General features: G+C 40.7%; 3 protein-coding genes across 13 annotated transcripts in view; 1 reads left to right on the plus strand and 2 right to left on the minus strand.

Annotated features, from left to right (window-relative positions):
- Window positions 1–124: 124 nt before the first annotated feature.
- Window positions 125–3,729, plus strand: LOC126849083 (transmembrane protein 39A). Of its 6 annotated transcripts, none has more exons than XM_050590612.1 (8): window positions 125–255; window positions 1,199–1,702; window positions 1,851–1,990; window positions 2,082–2,180; window positions 2,309–2,418; window positions 2,489–2,741; window positions 2,828–3,035; window positions 3,114–3,729. In XM_050590612.1, exons 2-8 carry the CDS (start codon window positions 1,373–1,375, stop codon window positions 3,366–3,368), a joined length of 1,395 nt encoding a protein of 464 aa, XP_050446569.1. In that variant the 5' UTR covers window positions 125–255; window positions 1,199–1,372; the 3' UTR covers window positions 3,369–3,729. The 6 variants fall into 6 exon arrangements, with proteins under 6 accessions (XP_050446569.1, XP_050446567.1, XP_050446568.1 ...); XM_050590610.1 differs by lacking the exon at window positions 125–255 and adding an exon at window positions 381–1,129; XM_050590611.1 differs by lacking the exon at window positions 125–255 and adding an exon at window positions 381–797.
- LOC126849057 (spectrin alpha chain) lies at window positions 3,563–12,845 on the minus strand. 2 transcript variants are annotated; one of them, XM_050590536.1, is made up of 9 exons: window positions 12,405–12,845; window positions 12,076–12,307; window positions 8,152–11,768; window positions 8,029–8,073; window positions 5,157–7,684; window positions 5,024–5,078; window positions 4,548–4,926; window positions 4,296–4,462; window positions 3,563–4,200 (listed from the first exon to the last, which is right to left on the minus strand). In XM_050590536.1, the coding sequence occupies exons 1-9, from the start codon at window positions 12,552–12,554 to the stop codon at window positions 4,072–4,074; spliced, it is 7,302 nt and encodes a 2,433-aa protein (XP_050446493.1). In that variant the 5' UTR covers window positions 12,555–12,845; the 3' UTR covers window positions 3,563–4,071. The 2 variants fall into 2 exon arrangements, with proteins under 2 accessions (XP_050446493.1, XP_050446494.1); XM_050590537.1 differs by lacking the exon at window positions 8,029–8,073.
- A 1,853-nt stretch (window positions 12,846–14,698) lies between these two features.
- The window catches only part of LOC126849075 (ecdysone-induced protein 74EF), a 187,161-nt gene continuing 174,436 nt past the window's right edge, over window positions 14,699–27,423 (minus strand). For all 5 annotated transcript variants that reach the window (XM_050590578.1, XM_050590581.1, XM_050590577.1 and 2 more), the window contains one exon: window positions 14,699–17,446. In XM_050590578.1, coding sequence (XP_050446535.1) covers window positions 16,890–17,446 — 557 coding nt within the window. In that variant the 3' untranslated portion in view covers window positions 14,699–16,889. The remainder of the gene's footprint in view (window positions 17,447–27,423) is intronic.

The following is a 27,423-nucleotide window of genomic DNA, read 5'->3' on the forward strand; positions in this document are numbered from 1 at the left end:
GTGTGCTCGTTTAAAGCGGGGAGCACACACTTTTGCATAAGTGCATAACAATAAGCATAAGGAAATTGATTGGTTCATTTTCTTATGCATACATTTGTGAACCAATCAAGTTCTTTATGGTTATGCGTTTATGCAAAAGTGTGTGCTCCCCGCTTAACTTTTAGTAAATAACAAAGAGAGAATGACGCTTATGTGCACACGGTGATGTTTCCGAACGTGCTGCAACAATAGTTGCTTTACATCAAAACTAATAACGTATTCGATTTGTTGACTCTATCCGACTCTGGGTCGAGTCGAGTCAGATCTCAAGTTCGATTTGAAACTCAATGACTCTAAATTATCATGGCGGAAAGCGGTTTATGATTGGTTTCGTGATTCATAACCTCCATCAAAGAGTTTTTAACATTATTATTTATCATATTTTCATTATTACTACTTATTCTTCTTTTTATTTTATATAATATAAACTTATATTTCTATGATGATGATGATCAAGAATAATGTTAAAGACTCTTTGATGGAGGTTATGAATCACGAAACCAATCATAAACCGCTTTCCGCCATGATAGTTTAGAGTCATTGAGTTTCAAATCGAACTTGAGATCTGACTCGACTCGACTCAGAGTCGGGTAGAGTCAACAAATCGAATACGCTATCAAATAATTCTCACTTATGACGTCATAACTCAGTTGAATGCACGTTCCTTTTGACGCTGAGAAAGTGAGATTCAATTGAGTTTCTGCATACGATCGACATCGTGTGCTTTAGTAGTGAGTCTAATAGATTCACATACAAAAGTAATGAAAGTTATGAACCTGCGATATCACTTGCGCGTTTCTTTTACTCATTGAACAATTGACATTTTATCTGAGTATAAAATACTCACATAACTGAGTGACTCAGTATCCCTTGAGTGCAAATGGAAACTAATATATTATTAGACGGCGCATGCTCATATCACTGTATTCGTATATAAATTTCTTAACCTAAAAAAAAAACAGACTCTGTCAACTTTTTGCGAACGACGATTTCAATTTTTTAAACTCTTGTCTTTAGGACCCCTGGAAAAATATCGAAAAATTGTACTTTTGTCAAGAACTAATAATAAGTGACACGATTAAATATCCCGGTATAAATGCGAGAACTCTCGAGATGCTTACTATCATTATATTCTTATTATCATGTGTTTTGTTTACAGTGACATAATAAATATGTCAGAAAAATTACGACCAGAGAGAAAAAACTGTCCTTGATAGAACACGTCTCTTAAAACCAAAGATTGTTTTAGCGACACGTGTTTGTCATGTACAAAAGTGATTGGGATAAAGAAGCTTGTGTCTGTTGAATGTCATAAAGAATAAATAAATGAAAAATGCCTAGCGGCAGACGAAATGCTGCCGGTCGAGCTGGCCCGAACGGCAGATCCGGCAATAGTTATGCTGGGTCTACGAATATCAATGGAAGGAGTAACAGTGGAGAAAGAGCGATCGGGAGTGGCGTGGATGACAAGAGAATCGATGAGATTTACGGCGGAAAATCTCTGGCACCGAAGCACGTTCCTATACCCATTGTGCCAGTCGACGGACAATTGGCTTTTGAAGCTTTATCCTTGGCCATCTCAATTGTCGCAGCTTGTCTGCAAATGCTTAATCTATACAGGACTGTATGGTGGTTACCACATTCGTATAATAATTATAGTATGGTACGTTATTTTTATATTGTACTAAAATTTATATATATATATATATATACACATGCATTAGCATTTTTATAAATAATTAAAAGAGATAATCACAAACTATATATTAAGATAATAATTAAAGATATCCCAAATTATGCTGATGTTTCAGAATTTTTATTTGATAGATCCTTACCTGCTTATATTTATTTTTACAATGATGGCACGTAGATTTGTTTATACATTATTACGTCAATTCATTGATATGTTATTGCCAGTTCGATGGTTACCTGCAATCCAAAAGATTATGAGGTATTGTATTATAATTTATCATTGGATAATTTCTATTAAATGAGGTATGTGAAATGATATTAAAACATTTTAATATGTGAATTTATTTCAGAATTTCTCTGTTACTTACTGTGATGAGTATATTATGCTGGTGCCTCTATCACATGGCTCAGAAGCATAACTCTATGAAGATCTTTTATTTATGTTATCCGTGTGTTTCTCTTTTTATCATATTAATATATATCTTATATTATTATTATTTTATGTTAACATTTATGTATGATTTAATTAAAATTTTAGAGATAGGAATATATTGCTTATGACATCTATTTGTTCCAGAAGTTTGTCGGTATATTTTGTCATGTTTGGAATAAGTGCAGCACCATTTTTTGATATTTCTACAACATTCTCATGTGGAAAGGAAGAACGGAAAACAAAATATTTATTAGGCAAGCATCACATCATAATTTTATTTGTTATTTATTTCTGAAGTTTAATGACCATTTTTCTCATGCGCAGATAAACCTTTACACAATTGCTCGCTAAATGCGTCGGCCATCCGGGCGGAAGTATTCACCTTGAGATCCGATTTTAACCGACGATTAAAGCAAGCTTTGTTTTCGTCCTCCGGTAGTGCGTACGTTTGCGGAATCGCGCCCATCATCTTCGTACCACCACATTTACATTTCAATATACTATGGGTGGTGCAGCACGTAATTTTGTTCTGGCTTGGTCGGATAAGCGCATGCTTTGTTCAGTTTTATCCTGTCAGGTAAATATATTCTTCTAATTGTAAGAATTATTTTTCTAATCAAACCCATAAATCGAGAATACATATAGTCGTTTATTGATTTCTAGATATTGCGATGTACTACATAGGGCAGCATTGCATTTAGGCCGATGGGTTAAAATAGAAAATCGAAATAATCACATTTATGCCCAACCGTGGAATGATACGGTATTGTGGCCGCATGGATCGGTCGTAAGGCATAATCGAGAGATTTATCGTTCCGAAGGTTTGTGTACAGCAGCGGAACCGGGTAATCTAAATCACTATAGATTCCATGTACGATCTTATGTTATTGCCGTGAATAATGAAAATTATTATACTCAATATACTAATTGTTATACATCTCTCATATAGGCTTTATTCCATAATCCAACAATATTGCTATTTTCATTATTGGGACTGCAATTGTTATTGGTGAGCTTTCAAGTGCTTATTTTATTACGGATAACTGAATGGTATCAAATACTTTCGATGACATTGTTACTAGTTATAAATTATTATACTCTGTTCAAAGTAACAAGGGATTATTTAATATGCTGGAAAGTATATCGTGCTGAACAAATAATTCAAGAGAAATCTCAAATGATTGTAAATCCAGTTGCTCAATAAGATACAAAAAAAAAAAAATTTCCCTGCAACATTCATTTTATATTATTTCTATTAAATTTATTATTAAAATAAAATAAAATAAACATTTTAATTATACATATCAACGTAAAAAAAAAAATTTACATTAAATTTACATGAAAACTTTAGAACTTGCATATTTTAGAGATTCTTATTAAATAAAAACAAAGACAATGTAACATGTTAAATACATTTATTTCGAAGAATAATACGGAAAGTATTAGACCAAAACTAACTGATATATATATATATATATATATATATATATATATATATATATGTATATATATGTGTGTGTGTGTGTGTGTGTGTGTGTGTATATATATATATATATATATATATATATATATATATAGCAAATTTAGTATTAAAAATCATATATATATTCGATTAAATATGTTTTTAAAAATACATATCTAAAGTGCGTATATTAAAAGAAATTTTGCTTTTCTCTTTATCGAAAGCATATAGATAGATATATTCGTTATATCAGCCAGTTGATCTAAAGTTAAGTCTCAATCTATGCAAATGTTCTATACTTTATATAATAATATATAAAAATTAGTCGAACATGCATGGTTTAAAAAAAAAAGAATATGCAACAGCTTGATGCTGTTGATGCGATTATAATTTAATAAGCTTGGAAAAATATTAATATAATACGCATACATATACGAATGCATAATTAATTCTGGAAAAGAGTACGTGTAAATTCTATATAGTCCAATGCTGCCGTTATTGGTCGTTCTGATTTAGGATCTACATAAGGTTTCATACGAGCGACACAGTAGTCGGCCATCTCTTTTGTAAGGTTCTGAAAAAAAAATATATATATATGTATATATGTATATAACTTAAAATATAGGAATTATAGGAATGAATATAACTTGATGAAAAATTTGCACTTACAGCATATAATTCTTCCTTTGTGACATATGGCCGATCTGCTGCGGTGATGGCTCGGAACGCGTTTTCTATTTCTTCCGAACTTTGCACATTCTCTGTTTCCTTACTGATCATAAATGCCATATATTCTTGCAATGATACGTAGCCATCTCTATTAGGATCTACGATGTCTGTAAATAGTAATATTGTATTAAAAATTGTTGTCTAAAATAATATAATATCACAGAAGTAACAAAGAATTAAAATGAACAAAACCTAATATGTTCTCGAATTCTGGATCAGGTTGTCCTTCTTCCATCATGGGCAGATCATAACCCAAAGCTCTGAGGCACGATTTGAATTCTTGATGATTTAGACGGCCGCTCTTGTCCTTATCAAAGTGCTTGAACATCATAGAGAATTCTTTAAGCGCGTCTTCAGACACACCAGATTGATTTCGCGCTTGAATCTGCTGCTCCAAATTGTGTTGCATACGCATTCCCAGTTGATCCAACTGGTCCCATTGCTGTGCCAATCCCACGGTACTGTGCTCCGTATAACGATTATCCAGAATTAGATGCTCCTCTAGAATAGCTCCCAGATCTTCGATCTTTTTTAAGTCTTGACGACGTGCGCGCACTTCTTGAGTTTTTCGCTATAAATTTGTAAGTATAATTTATGTATAACATAATGCATAATGAAGTGTTTTTCAAATTCAATCTTTATAATAAATATTTGGTTCAATTACAAACCTTAGTTGCTTCCAGTTGCTGTTCTAGAGATCCAGAACCTTCCATCATAGATGTTCTATAAGAAAAGAGATATTTCGCATTTATATATCTATTTAAAGGAAAGTGGATAAACATTTTTCAAAATGATGCAAACCTTGTTTCCGCAAGCCATTGGTGGAAAGCATTGGCGTGCTTGGCGAATTCCTTACGTAATTTATCATTCTCCTCCTGCCGCTGCGCTTCCTTCGCAAGTTCAACATCGCGTTCCTTAATTATCTTTTGTAAGTTACGCCAAGTATCCTCCAAAGCCTCCATCGTGAACCACGTGTATGGATTGGGCCCGACATTGAAGCTCTTGATCTGTCTGTCAAGCGCAGCCAAGGCTTGGAAATCGGCTTCGGCCGAAGACAAACTGGCTTGGAACTGTGCGTGTGCCTCACGAAGAGCGCGAATCTCCTCGATACTGTTGCAACGCACTGGATCCGTCAGATCCTCCTCGGCGTTCTCGAACCAAGAGTTAAATGCAGACGCCTTCTTTGCGAATGTCAGATACAGCTCCTCGATCTGTCTAAACTGATCCTGCATTCTTAATAGACGCTGTTTCCTCGCATCAGAATCGGCCAACAGTTTCTGCCAACGAGTAATGACATCAGCATGACGTTTCTGTATGCTGGGTGTCTGATCGTGGCCGGAATCAACGAGCATTTCCTTCAATGACGTGATGTTCTGGATACCCTCGTGCTCGAATGCATGGAGACCAGCGTCGAAGGTCTCTTGTTTCGTGAGTAGCGTCTGTACGGTGGATAAATCTCGGCCAAATTCTTCGGAACGCACGTGGGTCTCCTTGTCGGCGATCCATGATTCGACTACATCGGCTTTCCACATGAACTGCAAGTATGCCGAATTATCATTCAACCGCGTCTTTCTACGGGCCGCAAGAGCTCCAAGTTGCTCCAGTTTATTGCGTAGTTGCGCGCATCTCTGTCCAATAGCATCCGCTCGATGATTGCCAGCTTTGATCAGCGCTTCGCCAGCTTCGCAAATATCCTTGCAACGTTCACCGTGAGCCGCAAAATCAGTCTCAAATGCATCGTGCTTTTTTAAGAGACCTTGAACAGCTGCCATTGTATCGCCGTAATCTTCAACGGAGAGTAATTGTTGCTTCTCCGTAATCCATGCTTCCTCTTCTTCGACCTTGGCGAGGAACTGCTGATATGTTAAAGATTCATCCAATTTTTGTCCTCTAGTGGCAGCCAATTGCTTCAATTCGGCCCACGCTTGATTGAGAAGCTTTAAACGCTGCTCGATTTCAGGTACTCCCAGATTTGACACGTCCATTAATTTCTCTCCCGCTTCTTGAACAGCTTGTATAGCGGGTTCGTGGCTACCGAGTTCAGCTTCCAATCTTTTGTGTTTCTTCTTCAAGTTCTGCACACCAGTAAGATCGCGGCCGTAGTCATCCGATCCAACGAGAAGCTTCTTTTCCTTGATCCAAGATTCTTCATCGGCGATATCGCGGAAGAATTGATGAAGAGTGTTGGCCTCATTAAGTCTCGCCTGTCTATGTGCCGCAAGATTTCTAATTCGTTCATAACGCTCGTTTATGCTTTGTCGTTTCTCCTGAATACCAGCGGCATCAAATTGGCCGCTCTCAATCAACGAATCGGCTTGTGCATTCATATCTTTGATTCTTTCTTCGTGCGCTTGTATATCCGCCTCGACAAGTTGATGCTTCTTCATGAGATTCTGCACTGAGGCCAAGTCTTTGCCAGCATCTTCGGATGTGAGCAAACTTTCAACTTCTCCGAGCCAAAAATCAAGATCTTTCACGGCAGCGATATAAGTACGTTGTTTATTAGCTTCTTTCAATTTCATCGACTTTTCCGTGGTCTTTTGTGTAAGGTATTCCCATTGGTCAGCGATGGATGCTAGTCTCTTTTGAACTGCATCCTCCGAGCCGGCACACTGATGCTTTTCGATCAGATTACCTCCCATAGCGAGCACCGATTGAATTCGATCTGCGTTCGCAGCCAATTCGGCCTCGAAAGCTTGATGCTTCTGATGCTTCGATTGTATATTGGCAGGATCCTTGTAATTCTCCTCGGTAGCCAATTGAAGCTTTTCGGCGATCCAATTTTCCATTTCGTCGGCGTCACGAGAGAACTGCTGCAAAGTCTGAGATTCGCCTAACTTGGAGCGTTTCTCGATAAGAGCATCCTTCAAATGTCGCCAGCGATCCAATACTTGGCAACGTCTTTCGTCGATGGGTTTAGCGGCATAATGCTCGGCGGCGATCAGCTGATCAGCTAGAGTTTGCAAAGTAGCGATCTTCTCTTCGTGTGCATTAATCGCCTTGTCAAAATCTTCGTGCTTCTTAATGAGAGCTTCAACATTGTCGCTGCTGTCCACCGCATCTGCGCTACTGAGGAAAGCTTCTCGCGCGCTCATCCAATTCTCCGCCTGCTCGCAATCTCTGCAGAACAACTGCAGCTCGAGATTCTGATCGAGCTGCATGCGCCGTTGGATCCAAGCCTTTTCTAGTTCCTGTCGCGCTTCAGCCATGGACTCGAGTTTTTCCAATATCTCCACACTGGCATAGTGACTAGATTGCAATAGCTGTTGACCAAACAATTCGAACGCCTGGAAAGTACCAGCCCTAGCATCTATCTCCATTCGATGTTCCTATAAAAAAAACGTAAGAAATTTATTAAAGTAAAATCACCCACGACTCATATTCTCGGATCTTTTGTGTCAATATGCAATTCTGTTTGTTATGTACGATCAAATCCATTCGGCAATAGATATTACGACAAGCAGAAAGGCAGCAATTACGCGAGAAGCATCGAAAATATTCAAACTGTTAATAGGCAATATTTTCATTGCAGAAAACATCGGCAGCTTCCTCTCGTAAAAGAAAAAAAAGAACAAAACATCATCAACGAGGCAGACTTCGCGAGATTAATTTTAGAAATTCTCGCCAACAAATTCGCGACTTCCTCGATACATGCTCAAACGTTCTTATATACCTCTGGAAGTATGCCGTATCGCGCGTCTATCTCTGCTCTGTGATTCTATAATTTAAATCACTCGTAAACGATTCGCCAAATGAGTGACGATATGATTGTATTACGATGGAGAATATATTTTACCTGGTGACGTTCGAGCAACGCTTCGGCGCCCGTGACGTCTGATGCGAGTTCCTCGGAAGCAACCAAGCCCATCATTGAATTGATCCAGGCCATTAAATCACGATAATCACTGAGGAATCGTTGCAGATCATATGAATCGAGAAGTTTCTCTTTTCTGCTGTTAGCTTTGGCTGTCAGTTGAGTCCATTCTTCATTGATCTCCTTCTGTTTGGCATACGTTTGTTCTGCAGTCTCCGGATGCGACTGCATTAAGCGATTAGCTGTTTCGTCGAGTTGCTTAATCTTGTCTCCCAGAGCCGCTAAATCTCTTTCCAGACCTTCATGTTTACGCTGCAGAGCCTGAACGCTGCGCAAATCCTTGCCCAGATCATCATTATTCAGTGCCGCGTCTTTCTCGCGAATCCAATCTTTGGTTTCGTCAACGTCTCGATGGAATCGTTGTACTTCATGAGCGGAACCCAGCTGATTAGCACGTTCTGCAGTGAGCGTTTGCAGACTGGTCCATTTCTCGTTCAGATCCTGGATCTGCGTCTGAATTTTCAATGCCGCTTCGGTTTGTCCGAGGCTCATCAACTGTACGGCGATTTCATTCATTTCGGCCAAACGCACCTCATTCGCTTTGAGATCGGCTTGAAAATCGTCAAACTTTTTCTGCATTACTTCAACCTGTTCCAGATCCTCACCTACGTCCTGCACCTGCGCGTGATTTTCCTTGTCTTTGATCCAAGTAGCCAACTCCGCGGCCTCTCTCACCAGTACATAAGCTTTGGCCGTTTCGTTGAGCTTATTTTGACGTTCGCGCGCTAGACGCAAAAGATCATCATACTGTGCCTCAATCTGCGCTTGTCGCGCGGCAATTGAACTCTGTTCTCTAGCCAAATTTTGCTGAGAAGCGCTGAGACCCGCCTCAGGTTCCACGCGCTTCACGTACGCCGCCGGTACAAAACCTTGACGATCATTCACTTCGACTTTCCACCAGTCTTTGTTATTAGAATTGAGAAGAGTCAAAGTGTCGCCCTTCTTCATAGATACTTCCCTAGGAGACTTCTCAGTATAATCGTAAAGAGCGACGACGCATTCCTTACCGGTGATATCGATTGTAGGAGTCTCTTGCTGTCTGCACGCTGCAGCTTGATCTTTCAGTGCCGCGATGGTGCTCGCGAATGCTTCCAAATCGCTGACCAAGGCTTCGTGCTTCTTTAGAAGAGCCTCGGAGCTATCCTCGTCTTTTCCATAATCGTTGTTCATCACTATAGGACGTTTCTCCTTCATCCACGATTCAGCTTCGTTCGCGTCGGCAAAGTACTGATGCGCCTGCAATGAATCATCTAGATCATTCTTGCGTTGCCGAGCCTTATCTTTCAACTGCCCCCAGTGTTCGTCCAAAGCCGCCAATCGTTGATTGATCTCCTCGGCAGCAAAGTGTCCTTCTTGCAACATTGTCGAACCCGCCTGACATACCGCGGCCACTCTCGGTTCGTGATTATTAATCTCGGCCAAAACAGCTTGATGTTTCTTTTGAAGATTTTGTACGCCGATTAGATCGCGACCGCGATTGGTAGACGCCGCGACCGGTTCCTTCTCGCGAATCCATGCTTCCTCGTCCTCGATATCTCTGAACAGCTGTTGCACTTGAAGGGAATCTAGAAGTCGTTGCTTCCTCAGACTCATTGGACGTTGTAGAGCGTTGTATCTAGCTTGCAATTGCTCCTGTTTAGCTTTGATATTATCGGCGTCAAAATGGCCCGATTTAACAAACTGCTCGGCTGCTTGAGCGATACTGTCTATTCTGTCGGCGTGAGAAGCCACATCGGCTTCTAGGAGCGCATGTTTTTTCTGCAAATTTTGAACGCTGGTCAGATCTTTGCCGTAATCTTCCGACATAAGTTGTCCTTCTACTTCCGAGAGCCACAGCTCAATATCTTCTACCGTTCGGTTAAACTGTTGTTGTTGGGAAGCCTCCTGCAATTTCGCGCCTTTCTTCTCAGTGGCGCGCGCTAGACTCTCCCACAATGTCACAATCTCATCTGTACGAGTGCGTATGCGATCGCTGGCATAGTGACCGCTTTCGATCAATTCCTGACCGGTAGCTACCATCTCTTCCATGCGCGTCTTATTCGCGTTCAATTCCTGTTCAAAATTCTGATGTTTCTGAACCTTACCATTCAAATTTGTTGGATCCAAATAACTATCATCAGTAGCGAATTTAAGCTTCTCGTTAACCCAGCCTTTGGTTTCGTCGCAGTCTCTCTCAAACTGTTGTAGTTTGTACGCATCTTCTAGACGACGGCGTCTTTGAGCTGATTTTTCAAGGAGAATGGCTCTTCTTTCCAGTAGTAGCTGTCGTCGTTGTGCCACATCGTCTGCAGCATAATGTTCGCCCTCGATTAACTTTCCAGCGAAATCGTCAAGCACTTTGATCTTCTCTTCCTGAGCTGCCAAGGATTTGTCAAAGTCTTCATGTTTTTTAATGAGCGCCTCGACACTGTCGAGAGAATCTCCTAGATCTTCGTTGGCGAGAAATGCTTCCTGTTTCGCCATCCACGCATCCGCCTGCTCAGTATCTCTATAGAACAGTTGTAAATCCACGCATTGTTCGTACAAGATACGCCTCTTCTCCCATAAACTCAAGAGAGATGACTTATCTTCGGCGAGGGAGTTCAATTTCCGTGCTACTTCCTCGGCAGCATAATGTTTTTTCTCCAACAATTTATTACCAGCCAATGTAGTTGCGTCAAAGCTATCGGCTCTAGCATCAATTTCTCCCTTGTGTTCCTGGTGTCTGTCGACCAAAGCCTCAGCGCCTGCTACATCTTTAGCTAGCTCGTCCGCAGAAATGATGGCGCGCATATCATTCATCCACGATACCAAGTCGCGATAATCGGCTAAGAATCTATGTAGATAATAGGATTCGTTAAGCTTGAGACGTCGTTCTTTCGCTTTTGCGGTCAGACTTTCCCATGATTGCAAGATCTCGGCGCGTTTAGCTTGAATTTGCTTGGAATGGTCGGCTTCGTGAATGGCGGCGAGACGATCGGCTTCCGCGCCCAATGTATATACCTTATCTTCTAAAGCAGCTAAATCGCGTTCGATACCTTCGTGCTTTCGTTGTAATGTCTGGACACTGGCGAGATCTCGACCGAAATCATCAGATGATAGAACAACATCCTTCTCAGCAATCCAAGCCATAGTTTCATCGGCGTCGCGATTAAATCTCTGGATTTCGTGAGCTCCAAAGAGCTTCTCCTGTCGCAGAGTAGCCAATTGTTTCAATCGTTGCCAGGATTCATTGAGCTCTTCCTTTCTGCGTAGAATGGTGTCACGTTCAGGATGTCCGTCTAATAGCAACTTATCTGCCAACTCGTTCACCTCTGTAACTCTATACTCTTGACTGGCCATGTCTTTTTGGAACTCGTCAAATTTCCTTTGAAGCACCTCCACATGCTCCAAGTCGTGTCCAAATTCATCGGTCGTTACAAAAGCTTCCTTGTCGTGGATCCAAAACATCACCTCATCACAGTGACGAATAAACTGTACGAGAACCAAGGCCTGCTGTAACTTCAGACCTTTGTCTGCCAAGCGAGACAACAGCAACTCCCATAGACGATGTAATTCCTCTTTAAATAATCAGGTACATTGCATTATTAACAGCTATATCAACAAAGAAATCAACTTGCCATATATTGAATGTGTATCATAATAAAAATGAACTTTTTTCGATTAAAACTATTATGCCAAAACATAATTTGAAAACGCAAGAATTTTAAAATATTTGTTTATAAAAATCTAGTTATTTATATTAAAGTTATAATATATATTCATACTTTTTCATGTAAATAAAAACTTGTGTTCTTAGGAAAACACTTTGGCAATATATTTAAATAATTGATAAAATAAATTAATATCTTTGGCAGTTGAGTATACCTAATCTCTTGCGAATTACATCGCTTGCAAAATGATGTTGGGCTATCATTTCAGAACCAGTATTGTCAAGCAGGACGATGGCATTTGAATGAGCGGCGACTTCCGCTTCAAAAGCCTGGTGCTTCTGAATCTTTGCCTGTAAATTAGTCGGATCTTTGTAACTCTCGTCCGATGCCGCCTGGAGTTTCTCGTAAATCCATCCCTCGAGTTCATCCGCATCTCGCTTAAAATACTGAAAATCGAACGCAAAAATAAGCGTCAGAATGTCAGGATGTCAAACGTCAGAAAATTACATGCCAATCGTTAGGAATCAAATGGGAGGAACGTACTTGAAAGCGACGGGAGTCCTCGAGCTTGTCCCGCTTGTTTCGCGCCTCCGCCTTGAAGTTGGCGTATCGTCCGAGTACTTGCTCTCTTCTCTCCTGGATGTCCTCCGGATTCTCAAGAATCTTCACCTCCTTAGGCGTGATCTGATCCATGGCTGGCCAGCCAAAGTAGTTCACCGACTATTCGTGGTACAAGATGGCCACTGTAGGGTGTGGCAGAATCAATTCCGTCGTCGGGATCGATAATAAACGTTTTGCGCAAGCACTGGCAGATCGTCGAATGTACGCGCGACGATAAATCGTCTTGTCGATAATGCGAAAAGAAATGACAGTTGAAAGCTCCGTACAATTTACCCGCAAACTTGTTTCACCTCGTTCACCACGATTGACGTTTCACGACCCACGGCACGACACGACGAATTCCACACCGGATTTTACACTTCGTGCGTTCTCGTACGAAGTCGGAAGCATTCGGACGGCGCCGAATAAACGATCAGTCAAATTCCGCGCCAATAGTGGCGATGACACAATCGATCCGGCTATATATAACTTGTGCGTCACATTACAAGGTATGTAATTATTATTTATTATTTACATCGTCAGATTTGATATTTTGACATATATTTTATATTTAAGATTAGGGATACATGTATTAATCATTTAAAGAGAGACAAAAAAAAGTGCTTAAAGAAAAGAATTCTCTGCCGAGTTTTTACGCGATCTTTCTAACTCTTTTTCCTATACTATTTTTGTAAAACTCGTAAACAAAAGTTTTTAGTGTGAATTTATGTTGTATAACAATAACGATACGCTAAAATATTTCACAAATATAAACATATTTGTCTTTACGTGTTGCAAATTCAATATGAATGAATACATTTTATTTTGTAGAATATATTTTTGTATTGTTGCATATAATGATTGCATTGATCTTCAATATTATATAAACAGCAAGCAATACGATTGCTTATGGTATTTGTGAATTTTTGCTAGTATTTTATCTATTCCTCCCGATTTATATATGTAACAATTATTATCGCTATGTTTTATAAAAAGGGACTTACCTATTTATCGACGGTAGCAATCTACGATAACTGAATTATTGAATGTCGAATTTAAAGAAAAAATTTGAAAATGAAATTCTTGAGCAAAATTATAATTTATATGAAAAATATATTATACAATAAACGCTATATCTATTTTAGTATAAATTTTTTAGGTTGCTCATGATTAAATCTTTTTTAGAGAAAACTTAGATGAATTTATCGATCATGCAAAAATAATTTTCAGTATAATATATTTTAGAGTTATTGAGAATAACACTTCATATTCTATTCACATAATTGTTGATTTTTTAAGACTTCATTATGCATAGAACAATTTGACAATTAATCTTTTACAACGTAACTTTTCCTGGTATAAATTAAATATGTAAAGTTATTTTAAGAATTTAAATAATATGAATTAAATGTAATTGTTTTAAAGATTTTAAATGTTTAAATACTGTACTCACTATATCTCTGAGACGTTATATTAATATGCAAGTAAAAAGCATATTTCATCTGTAATCCTACAAAATATTATTGTGTATATTAATAATGTCAACAGAATTGCTTACGCAAAAGTCAAAAACTTAATCGATTAAAAATTAGAAAATTTGGAAATATTTTTCGGAATAGGAAATAAATAAAATCGCACAAATATATGTATGTGTGTGTATATATATATATATATATATATATATATATATATATATATATATATATATATTATGATACAATAATCTTTTATTAAATTTCACCTACAAACAACGAATCACAGAACGTTACATTAGAGTTCCTTACGTCAATCCATCGTGTTTTCATATATTTTACAAGTAAATAATTATGTATTTATCTCTCTATTACAGTAAAGTCTTATTTGTTAAAATATCTCGTAGAGAGTGTGTAGAGTTTGGATCGTTATGTATATATATAAATTTAATTTACCTAAATATAGGATTTCTGTTGTAGTGTCCATTCATTGTTTATAAGTGTCTGTTATGTATAGAAGTGGTATACTATAGGTACTTTTTTTTTGTCCATTGTACTCTCTGATATATCTTGTTCTTTTATCATTATATCATTATTTTATTATTATATTAATAATATTATTAATGTTATTACTATTTCCCGCCAATACATTATATTCAAAGTACGATAAAAGTCGCCACGTACCCCAAAGAACTCTGATAAAATTACAAAATTTAATTCTTCACAAAACGATGCTAGGTATATATGTAAAGAGCTTTAAGTACCTGGACAAAGTGACGGTATTAACGATATAAATCGCTAGAACTTTTATATGCATCTTTTTTTTTTTTGTTAGAAGGCAACACGTCTTTGTTAATACGAGAAGGCAATTTGCTTTGTATCATCGGTATGTCTGGTGTCCCCTGAAACATTGATCGATCTAGCTAGCACCGCGCACTCGAGTGGAAAAGATTTCAAATCGAGTGATAAATGCCGAAGGGACCGTTTACAGGCATTATTGGCAGCACTGGATCACTGTTCAAATATGTACTGTATATTTTTTTCTCGTTTCATCGGAATATTCCGAGGCTGTAATGCAAAATCGGTCTGTGTCAACACGCTGTGAAACACGCGTCGCTGTTACGTTTTAACATCGCGCATGATCTATACAACTCCTCGCTTCCTTTCCCTTTACGTCGTTCCTTTTCTCCCGCGGATAACTCTCGCGAGGAGATAACTGACAACATACATTCTTTCTTAAACATATATATTTTTTTTGCGACGATTCATCTTTATGTACAAAAAACTTACGAGCTACGTAGGATACACTTGCATTCGCGCGCGTCACGCGTCCCGAGGCGCCAATAAGTTAAATTTTACTCTAGGGTTAACGCTTTATTATTACGCGCCCCGGGTGAGCTTTCTCTCTGTTTTACATGCGACGTCTCCGATCAGTCTGAGCATATGAGACGAGAGCAATGTATGTGCGTTGCAACGACTGCGACTAAAAAAGAGGGCCGAACGCGATCGGCAGACACGTTTTTAAATGTATAAAATTCATTCCAGTTTTGAAGGAGAGACGTCGCGAGCGCACGAGACGGTTAAGCTCCGTACGCGTGTCGCCGGATGTGACGACAAATCTCATAGAGACACATCAACGTTGTTCCATTTTTACTACATAACATATAATATATATTTATATAATATATATAATATATTCAATATAATATATATATATATATATATATTTTTTTACTAAAGGTAAATTCTTTATATCTATATACACAGAGATATAATATAATGTCTGTCTCAATAATCTTTATACGAATCAGTAACACTAGGTTGCTAAATAATATTCTTGGACCTCGGTGTGTGTGCATGTGTATATGTGTGTATGTATATTAACCAGCACCTTGCGTTGTTGAGCTCGTCGGCTCACAAATTGAAAGGGCCGATCCCTTCCGCTTATACTTAAAAAAATATAATGTGTATCCCTACCTGAGCTCGCTCCGTGAAACTTTGAGAGACATTGTCTCTCATTCTTTCGCCGTGCTCATATCTCGTCTCTTTACCTCTCCTCTCGATACCATAAACCTTTCACAGCCCTCATTTCGTTACATTTTTGTTTTTTGTTCCTCTAAACTTTCCTCCGTTTTCGTACGTTAACCATTTGCATGGATAAAACGCGCATAACAATTTCCTTAAGTAACACACACATATATAAACGTCTAATATACAATAAATAATTTATATATATTTTTCGAATGTACAATTTTCTTTTTCCGATGCCTCACGCTTAAGTAATTTGTCCACGGCGTCCTTTCATAAAAGGTACACCCCGAGATAAAATCTTCAGTTTCCTCTTCTCGACGCGTTAAGAACTAAATTTTGTACAAATTTCAACGATTCGGGCGCCGCCAATCACACGATGCCGATCCGATCTCGATCCTACGCGATTTTCGGACACACGGGAAAGAAACGGACCGCAGGAGGAGGACGAGGTACTGGGTCGGGACCACCTCCGACGACGTCGCGTCATCCGGCGCCTTAATATACATTTACATAGGTATAATACAAGGAACAAACGAAGCTAAAGAGAAGTATAGAGAGAAAAGGAAGGTAGAAAAAAAAATAGAGAAGCAGGAAGGGAGAGACAGACAGAGAAAGAGAATGAAGAGAGAGAGAGAGAGAGAGAGAGAGAGAGAGAGAGAAGGAGATACAGTGAGGAAAAGAGAAAGAATGCATTTTACAACGTTTGAGGGGTGTGCCAGGTCGGCGCGTCTCGGCGGGAAGAATCGTTGGACGGCGTTCTTTCGCGCGGACGAAATCCCGCGACGGGTCCGCGACGTCGCAACGTAAGCAGCGTCGACGATAACGGCGGTCGACGTCGAGCCCGCGTCAAGATACCGGCACCGCGTTGCCGCCGCAGCAACAGCTCCTTCTCCTCGTTCCCCGCGGGACGGGCCGGTACCCTGTCTCATGCGCCTGTACAATCGATCTCGACGATGTCCTTCGGCACCTCGACGAACTGATAAACCAACCGTTGGCCGTCCACTTTCGCGAGAATACCGCGCTGATAGTAGTAACGCAAAGCTCTACCCATCGTCTCGTAATTCATATCAGGTTTGTTTTTGTGCAGGCCCCAGAGACGCGAGACCGCCTTGCTGTCAACCAGCTTGAAGACGCCCCGTTCGCGATTCGTCCACTTGATGTAGCGCGGACAGTATTCCCGGTCCTGCAGCAGCTTGAGCAGAAACTCCCACAGATACGTGGTCGAACCCTCGCGCGACTTCCGCTTCACGGCGGCGCCGCCACCCTCGCCCTGCCGCGGCTTCTTCAGCTTGCTTTTCTTCGAGCGCGGCGGGAAGCCCAACTCGAGAAGATAGAGATCGTCCGAGACCGAGCTAGTGGCCGCTTGAATCACACTCGTGGGCACGCCACCGGGTCCTCGCGGTGGGCTTGGGGTACAGGGGGTCGCGAATTGACCGCCTCCGCCATACATGGAGTTCACGTAATTGTTGTAACTCTCGGACACTGGAAAAGAAAAAAATAATCTGCGATTAGAAGAAAGTCTCTATATTATTATTTAAAAGTGTAAGTTTTTTATCTACATCTAGATAGTTTAGATTCGTCTCTAATCTTTTGCATAGATGCTTGATTGTAGGCTCAGTGCATCAAACTCCTTGATATCTCGTAACAGGTATTTAATTATTCTACAACACGGAACCTTACTTTATCCCGTTCATTTATACGAAAGGATCAATACTCTTGCAAACAACGTAGAAATAATTTTTCAATATCGTATAAAACAAAGTCGACTTTGCTCGAAGGAGGAATCCTTCGAGAGGCACGCTTGAATCGCGCAAATAAATCCTCAACGCAAAACAACGCTATTATATCTCTCTCTATTCGGAGAGGGTCAGAGTCGGCGTTTATCGAGTTAGGTTTTCACGCGACTTAAATATGTACGTCGCAGTTGAATGAAGCGTGCAATGAGATTATTAATAGCTTCGTCGTTGACGAGACGAAAGGGGGAAATTGTTGTCATCGATACCTCCATTTCAATCACCCGGTTCGATCGATAAATCTGATACTCTCTTTCGATATCGCCAACCTGTTTCCCGCGATAGTTCCGAGCCTGAATCATCCCAATCACTCGTGCCCGCTGGCCTTAAGAAAGATTCTCTTTCTCCGACGAGTGTTTGAAAAAACGAAGGAGATAACGACTTATCGAGGCGGTGAAAATTCGCGCGACGGAAACGCGACATGTGCAACTTGGTAGGGAGTAGATCGGCGCGTAACATCGATCGGTACGATCCTATACGGACGCGAGTGCACACGATCTGAGTTTATGCCGCGAGCATAGGGCCGTGCGTTCTCTCATGGGCGTAGGGAGAACGGCCTCGGACAAGACGCGATTCTCCTCTCTGAGGAACTCTCGCGAATTTCGCGCCGAAACGCAGTTTCTCTCTCCTAAGAAATATATAACCGGATAACTTATTCTTCTGGATATTAAATAAACAATCGCTTTTTATATATAAAAATTGCGCGCCCGAGGCTGTTTTAATATAAATATGGTTTTTCTGAAAAAAAAAATAAATTATTGATATTTCGTGAGATTTAAAACGCAATTTGTCTCTTCTAAGAAATATAATCGAATTTTAGCAATATATTCTTCTGCAAATTTAATAAATAAAAGGATCTTTCATATATAAAAGTTGTACGCGTGCGACACTAAATAGTTTTTTTTCTATTAAAGCCTTGATATTGTTTTTTGTTATTTAAATAGTTATATTATTAATTATTATATAAAAATAGTTATATTATTATATAAAAATTATATTATTATATAAATAGTTATATTATAGTTTTATTATTTGAATGACCATTTATATTTCGGTGTCGATCGCGATAAAAATTATTGTTATTCGAAATATGATATATTGGTTTTTCTTAAAAAAAAAATAAATTTAATATTTCGAGGTACTAGCGTAGAAAAAAGTTAAAGTTTCTGAAATTTGTACATCACTGGGAAATATCTTGAATATTCAAGAAGGAGAAAGAGGGAAATAAAAGTTTTGAAGTAATATATTTTCTTTACATCACACACACGTTGCGCGTTGAAGAACGACCGGGCATTTAATGCAAGCAAATAAAACTGTTTTGTACTGTCTACTTTGTTATAAATATTATATTTCTTACGATGCGGCAAGCGCGATTGATTTTATTGCGTAGAGATTGTGGATTTTGTAGAGCAAACAATGAACATCCGTAAAAAGATATCGCGCAGAGATATTGGCAGAGAGCAGAAGCTTCGAAGACAAAGTACCTCTGAATAAATCTCGCATCTTTTGTGCCACTCGTAATGTCATGCGTAAATTCTGTGTATAGTTTTTACAAGTAAAAGGGAATTCTCAATTCTTGACATACATGTATACATGTATTATATGTACAAACAGCATTGCACTACATTGTGAGCGCTGCGAAAAAGAAAAGTTACCAAGCCGCGGGATAAAATCTCGCATATTCTTTTATGTATCACTGGATGAGACGCGCGCGCATACCAGTGCCTCGTCTCGCGTGATTCTCCTATAAGAAAAAAGGAAAAAAAAAAAGAAAAAATTCTCACATATTTGATGCACATTTGTATTGTGCTGCAAGAGAGCAAAAGTTTCGAAGCTGCTGCGAGTCAGGAGAAACGTTTCCCTTACGCCACTGGGTCTGGGAGGAAGAGGAGACGGGCCGAGATAAAGAGACGACCAGCACACAAGAGAGAGAGAGAGAGAGAGAGAGAGAGAGAGAGAGAGAGAGAGAGAGAGAGAGAGAGAGGGTTAAGCGGAGTCGAGCGGAGTACGGGAGAACGAGACGCAGAGGGAGAGAGAAGGGGGAGGGAGGGAGGGGGAGGGAATCGGGGGAACTCTGCCTGCAGTATGATAGAGGACTGACCCGAGCCAAGGTTGCACGGGTGACGCCATCAAGCTACTAGTGCATAATAGCGCCGCTCGTTCTGAGGCCGCCGCGACTGCGCTAAAATCGGAACTCGTTCTCCGGCCCCCTCGTATACCTCACCCCCTTTCCCGTACCCCGTCGTCACCCTTCCCCCAACGTCGCATCAATTCTCTCTCTCTCTCTCTCTCTCTCTCTCTTTTCTCTACCGTCCACCGTTCCTGTTCTCTCCTCTCGCCTGCATCCTCCTCTCGCGTTGTGCGTTGCAGTTCCGTGGAGACCCCGCGCGGTTGAACGATTCTTGGGGCTCTATTCGAGGTTTTCTGGTTTGGAGACGAGAGGAAGAGAAAAAAAAAGAGCGAGAGAGAGAGAGAAAAACGGAGAAATATTTAGCGTTCTGTGCGATATCTTCTTCGAGAGATGTGGCAGTGAGAAGTATAAGCGATCACACATAGCAAATAATGGCTTAATATGATATTTTTATATGATACAAAATAGTCTGATAAAAATTCCTAAAAATTATATGAAATGGTCTCTAATTGGGAGGTCAGAGAAGAGGAAGAAGTATATGGGATAGATAGGCGCTTTGATGTTATGAATAAAAAAGCGATAGTAGGTATCTTATAATATACGATAGAGACACAGACACAGAGGCGTTTATTCGATTTCTCCGGTTAGGCGCAATAACATATAAATTCACCAAGGTATTTCTCCGATTCGTAATATATGGATACAACATAACATAACGGAAAGGGAGATAGAGGCAAGATTTCAATAACTGAAAGCCGCGATATAAATAGCGCGGGAGAAATCGAGCAAAAATTTGAAGAAGAAGAGCGAGAAAAAGACGTAAGTGAAAGAGAGGGTGGCGACGAAAGGGAGGAGAATAGCAGGAAAATTTTCGAGGTGATTCCAAAAATATATGGAGAACGTACCCCGTTGTTCTCGAGAAGCGTATATGCCTACGAAACGAAAGAGCGCGTGATAGAGAGAAAGAAAAACGGAGGGAGAGAGGAAGAGAGAGAGAGAGAGAGAGAGAGAGAGAATGAGTGAGAGAGGAAGGCGGTAGAGAGGGCCCGAGAGTGCGAGAACAGCTGGAGCGGATCGTGTGTTTACGCGCGGTATGACTGGCTAGATGAGTCAATCGTAGACCCGTTGTCTAGGAGTCGCCGCCGGGTGGGGGAACTGCTCCTACTTCACTGACCTATACCACGAGCGTTGTATAGCGCAAGGAAAGCACCGCTAGAGACGACGCATCGCCAACCGATGAGTCTGGTGGTTCGCCACGACGCGCGAAGACCGGATAGAGAGATTCCTAGAAGCCTAGGCGATCTCTCTAGGATCGATTGAAGAGCCGCGCATGAATGGGGAGATACAGGTGTGATTGGATGATCCAATCGGGCATTTCCTACGATTACAAGTGCGCGAACAAATTCTAGAAAGGGAGGAACGCTTGAGCGGAAAAAAACGAATAGAGCTTCCTCTTGGGAACTTAAGAGGCTAATAATGCGAAAAGGGCACGTGAAAAAATATTGGATTTAGAGATTCTGAGATGGAGGATTTATAATTATAGATGTGTGGCTAAAATGAATCAAAATCAACAAATCTAAAAATTAATGAATGACCTATACAACACGTTTATCCGAGATTAAAAAGATGCAGACATTAATGTATAGCATTATATTAATAAATATCGTAGCTTCATGGATCGTTGTGTTCTTCCGCTACATCTGTAGTAAAAAATTGTTATCCAGAATTAAAAATATTCGAAGATGAATACAAAAAGCGAAGAATTTAAAGGGACATAGGTCTCGTTATTATTTGCTGCTCTCTTTCTCCCCACGTTTGACAGTACAGGCGTTTTATCATCGCCATTACAACATCGATTGCACTACAAAGAGCAGCCTGAGCTCGACTTAAGACGATCATTGGTCGAATTTAAATTCAAGTTTCGCTCGGCCCGACAAGGCGATGTTCCGCAACAATGAAACGACAGTCTCTCTCTAATGCGTCCTCGAGGCCGTATTAATCTTCTACTTAAGTGGCATTCCTCGACACGAAAACAAGGTAGAGGACGAAGCAAAGATTAGATGTTTAAGACGAAACTTAATTACTGAATAAAGTATTAAATAAAATCAACTTGCATCGCTAAAAAAAATAAAAAAATAAAAAAAGAATCTTTTTCATATATCTTATTGTTAGTTATAAATGTATTAAAAAAAATGACATTATAAGAGAATGAATTTCTGCGAATCAATATACATACAGAAAATCTAGAATTGAAATATATTCGTATCTAATGATATCGATGTAATTTTGTAATTCGCGTACATAATTATCGTGTGCTTAAATGGAGAAGTTTCATCATTTCTAAAGCGATTAAATTTGACTTTAATAAACTTACACATCTGATTAGTAATTCTAGAGCGTACATGTGTATAAAGAGCGATTGCAGCACAGCAATAGCAATTTTCACATCCAAGTTTGTACTCATGAAAATTGAACTCAATCGTTTTCAGGATGATGGTTTAAGTGAAACACGTAAATAATTTCTATATTTAACGAGTATTTCGCAAAGAGTCTCTGTTTCGAAAGAGAGAGAGAGAGAGAGAGAGAGAGAGAGAGACCAACGCGAAGATCGAAAAAGGGGGGAAGCGCGCGAATCGAGAGAGTCGCATTTCCTCGTCGCGGCTCTCGCGAGCTACGTTTCTTCCTGACAGTGTCGGCAGGAAGTTTAGTCGAGGGACTCGGTAACGAGTCGATAGTTAAAAATATACGGAAGGGTAGGCGCGCGTTGCGGCTGCGACGCGACGCGACGCGACTCGGAACTCGTTTATTTTGCGGAGGAGATTTCGCATTGGCCGCTCTCTCTCTCTCTCTCTCGCGGGCCGGAAGTACAAGTATAGCGAGAAGGGTATAGGACGGGGTAGATGAAGAGGGAGAGATGGAGAGAGAGAAAGAAAAAGAGGGAAAAAAAGCGCGATGAGCCGAGAAGAGCAACGGGAGGCGGCTCGACCGACGCGACCAACGGTGGGGATATCCAGGGACGTACGATTCGACGGAACGAGCGGTAAAAAAAGCGGTTGCGCTAAAAGCGAGCTCGCGGTAGAAGAGAGATGCTGCGGAGAGAGAAAGAGAGAGAGAGAGAGACTTAGACAGAGAGCGCATTCTCACGTAGTGACGGTCCCGGATAATTGGCTGGGAAGTCGCGCGAGATCTTCCTTCGCCTTCGTTTTCGACGGCCTGCGGCTTGTCTAAGCTAATGCTATTGGATGCATCGATACGGAATATTTTTGGTAATGATATCTCGCTCTTCTTTCACTTTCCCACAGTTCGCAGTTACTCTAAAAACCTCGATGAAATGAATTTTGATGCTGCGATAGTTTTGATATTTATCATTTAGAAATATTGAATATTAATATCATATATCATGTACGATTTAGCATGAACTGAATAAATTGAAGCATTTGTAGACATGTGTCGTCGCGACGTGGAATAATTAAGCGCACTGTCAACCTACTCGCGCAGGAATTAAGTAGTGAAATTATCCCATATTATAGTACCAATCTTGTTACACTAATAGGCTAATTAAAGCGATTAATCATATGTCTTTGAAAATACAAACAACTCTGCGCATCTTTGTTTTCGCATCTCCAACAAGCTGTTTTACGCGAAACACTCTGCACATAAAATTTCCAATTTGTTATCGCAATCGTAAAATTATTGATCGCAATGGTATGTAAGAAAATATAATAAAATATGTATTACGTAATGACGAACGCTCTTTATCCGCGTTAAAGAATGTGAAATATTTATCCGTTTTTCTAAACAATGGATATATCCAACTTTGACATTTCACTAGACTCTTTAGGAAAAAACTAAAGGAAAAAGTTAATTTTCTATTTAAAAGTTAGAATTTCTATCGATTAAAAAGCTCGATCCCTCCGGGGCTCTTCCGATCTTGGCGAGTTACTCTCGGCATAGTCGCGTGACGCGAGTTCTCACGTACCAGGATTTCGAGAGGCGGAATTCCGCGTGCATCTAAGTGCACGAGTTACACGTAGTCGAAGGGGGAAGGAGGAAGGGAGGGGAGTCGAGAATGTCGAGGAGAGCGCCCCGATCGAGAGGAAGAAAGGAACATGCAAACAGAACGGACGAGAAAGGAAGAGAGGCGGGAGGGAGGATGGGGAGACGAGGGGTGTAGCATCGGAATATAGGGGCCACCGAAAGTGCTCGTCCGGCATAAACAAAGCACGATCGTGGATTATGGTTCCGACATAGCTCGGTGTGTAGCGTACGGAAGAGGAGGGAGGAGGGGCGAGGGGGCAAGGGGATGGCGGAAGGGCAGGGTGAAGATAGGCCGGGCAGTGTCGGTGATAGCGGAGCGACGCCGATAGCGGTAGTAGTAGTGGTTAGCGGTGATGGTGATGGTGATGGTGGTGGTGATGGTGGTGGTGGTGGTGGTGGTGGTGGTGGTGGTGGTGGTGGTGGTGGTGGTGGTGGTGGTGGTGGTGGTGGTGGTGGTGGTGGTGGTCGTCGATGAGCACCGGTGGAATGGGCAGGAGGAAGAAGAAGAAGAGAGGCACATGAGAGGCGGAGGAGGAAGAGGATGAGATCGAGAGAAGGGGAGAGTTGACCTTCAGCTGCGCCGGGAAAGTCAGGCAGTCACTGACCGACAGACTAACTTAACCGCTCTATCCTCCTCCCCCTCCCCCTCCTCCTCCTTCTTCTCTCTCCTCCTCCGCCTCCATTCGCGACCGGCTAGTCCGATGCACCGCATTGCACACATGTACACGTTCGCATACATATCCGAGTCTCGCGCTGTCCCTCCCACCCTCCCTCCGCCGTCCTCTCCTCTCTCCGCTTCTGCATCTCGATCCTGTCGCTCTTCCTCGATCCTCCGATCTCCGATCTTCTGTCATCTCTTCTCGCTTCGTCCATCTGATCCTCGATCTCTGATGCTCTCTTTCCTCTCGTCATCTCGATTCTCTGTCCCTGATCATGTTCATCTCTACTGCCTCGGGCTACTATCTTTAACCCCGAAACCCGTTCAAATTGCGAGTTCTCCGCATGCACGTGCACGTGCACCATCGTCGTCGCTCCTACCTCCGTTTTACCTCCCCTCTTCTCTCCTCTCTTCCCCGTCGTATCGTTTCTCTCTCTCTCTCTCTCTTCTCTCTCGGCATTCGGAAAAGGATAAGGAGCGGCTGAGGAGGATGCAGGGAGATTGATAGCTGAGAGGAAAGACTCCGCTTTAACTCTAAACTCGGCGATGTATCGTGTAAAACACGCCTCTGTTCTTCGCAGTCTCTAGATTTGCAACTTCCTCCTAGCCATTATCACGCCATTAATTTTTAAGATATATGAAACTTTTTTTTTACGCGCGCATCCATCTTCCAATTTATTATTATAATTATTTTTTGCTAGAGGAAAAAATAAAATACTTCGAAAAGATTGTATTTAAATTTTTCATTAGTATTCGTGCAATAAAAAATTACTATCATAATTATATTATTTTTAAAAATTATTATTATTATTATTTTTATTAAGAATTTAGATTTAGCATACCGGCGAGTTAATATCATTTTAATCGCTCGTCCATTATCGATATCCATTATCGATATCATCTTCATTCGAATTTCATTAATATTTTGTCATCTCTTTAAAGCAATTTACTGAATGTCTTTCATCGGGAAAAGGAACAGTCTCTTTTGATCGTTACGTCAATGCGTTTTGAGTCGGAAGTTCCGAATCGGGAAACGTGTCTCGGATTAAATTCGCATCGCGATGAGCAACGCTCTTTTCCTTGTCGACGGGAGCGTGGGTGGTATGCATATACTTCTTTTGCGGTTTCTGTTTTCCACGAAATGTCGGTCGTGCGAAAGACAAGCGATCGGAGAGAGAGAGAGAGAGAGAGAGAGAGAAAGAGATAAGAGATTTACGTTCCGGGCATCTCTTTTTTTCGCCCGACCACCTTCACTGCCTATAAAACGTTCGCGAAACGCGTGTGGGTTTCGTGCGAATCCGTCGACCGCGTCGATTCCACGACGAAGCAATAACGATGTTCCGCTTGACGCCAGAGATGACGTTAACGTTAGGAAAGACAACGCCGTAGTGGCGATGACGAAATTCCAAGGAAATTCCAATAACTCTGTCTTTTAACGAGATATCCATGATCCGGAAAAGTATCAATGATCGTCAATTTATCGTCCTACTTAATTATTATATTTATATATCTTTTTTTTTTCATCTTTGCAAGTATTATCGATGACATATCCGTGATCCGGAAAATCAATGATCGTCTACGAATTTTTTTTCTTATTATCCCCGCAAATATCATCGATCTTTGTCATTCATTTCTGCGAGCAAATATCGATATTTGTCAATGATACAAGAAAGAATCTCCGGAACATTGATGATCGAATGGGTAGTATCGATACTTGCTTATAATTGTCTTTAGAGATAAGAAAGATTTTCTCGGCACGATCATTGCCAAATTTAATACAATGATCTTGACCTTTGCGACACTCGACGACGCTTATCAAGAGCCTTTCGATAAGAGAATACGGTTGTATCGCAGAATTAAAACATCTGCATCATCGAGAATCGCGAGAGGAGAAGCGTTGTTGTCGGATAGATAAAGAAGCGAGTCAGCGAGTTGAAAATATCGGCGACAAGAGCGTATATCGTTTCTGGAGTGTGAATCTTGTTTCGTTTCTCGACTCGTTTAATAACTCGTTTCGCGCCTTGATCAGAAAATATCGTAAAAATTTAAGGATGCCAAGGTTATTAGCGGGCCCAAAGTCACTTTCTTCACTTCGTAATAGGTTTATATGACTGTATGTCATTTTTATTTTTTTACTTTTTTTTTAATCTCTATTTGTTTAACGCCTTTAGAATGGTTCGTTTCACGACTCTGTCGAAATGAGAAACGGTGGCTCCTCCGTCAACGAGGGAATAAACACTGGGCGGAATTACTCATTCAATGCACGCGTGCAGGATGTTTCTAAATTACCATATAAAAACTCTGTATAACGACAACATGTTTTTCTGGAAAATTCAGAAATGACGCGGTAACACGAAGAGATAATTATTTCGTTAGATAATCGTGATGCGGGATAAGCAAAGATTCCATCCGGACGTTCGCGAAATACGATCTGAGAATAAAAGGATGTCAATAAAGTGCACGCTTTTTCGTTTAGAAATATGTAAACGCACGATTTATAATCGCTCCGATCGGGAACGTATCGTTGACGAGTGCATCGTTTGCGGAATACGTTTCCCCAGCGGGTTCGTCGATCGGTCGATGGGATTTTCATTGTCGGTTTCCTGCCACGCCGGACAGCTCTCTTGATATCCGGAAGTCTCTCTTGATATCCCGCTGAAGATCAACCGCGCCGCGACCGGAAGAGAATCGTCCTTCGCGCGATTTTGACAGATGAGAGGGAGACGCGCGATTTTGACAGATGAGGGAGGACGCGCGATTTTGACAGATGAGGGTAGATTTAGACTTTAAGAATTTTGGAAATATAGAAAGAAAGTATAACAAAATGTAGATAGAAAGT

Source organism: Cataglyphis hispanica, chromosome 4 (assembly GCF_021464435.1).
Source record: "Cataglyphis hispanica isolate Lineage 1 chromosome 4, ULB_Chis1_1.0, whole genome shotgun sequence".
Lineage (NCBI taxonomy): Eukaryota > Metazoa > Arthropoda > Insecta > Hymenoptera > Formicidae > Cataglyphis > Cataglyphis hispanica.

Excerpts from the sequence above, each read along its gene's own strand:
- LOC126849057 (XM_050590536.1), bottom strand. The coding sequence starts at position 12,554 with ATGGATCAGATCACGCCTAAGGAGGTGAAGATTCTTGAGAATCCGGAG. Across the intron at positions 12,308-12,404 it reads AGGACTCCCGTCGCTTTCAA|TATTTTAAGCGAGATGCGGA; the intron begins GTACGTTCCTCC and ends TTCGATTTTCAG. Across the intron at positions 11,769-12,075 it reads TGTAATTCGCAAGAGATTAG|AGGAATTACATCGTCTATGG; the intron begins GTATACTCAACT and ends GATTATTTAAAG.
- LOC126849083 (XM_050590612.1), top strand. The coding sequence starts at position 1,373 with ATGCCTAGCGGCAGACGAAATGCTGCCGGTCGAGCTGGCCCGAACGGC. Across the intron at positions 2,181-2,308 it reads ATCTTTTATTTATGTTATCC|AAGTTTGTCGGTATATTTTG; the intron begins GTGTGTTTCTCT and ends TATTTGTTCCAG. Across the intron at positions 2,419-2,488 it reads GAAAACAAAATATTTATTAG|ATAAACCTTTACACAATTGC; the intron begins GCAAGCATCACA and ends TCTCATGCGCAG.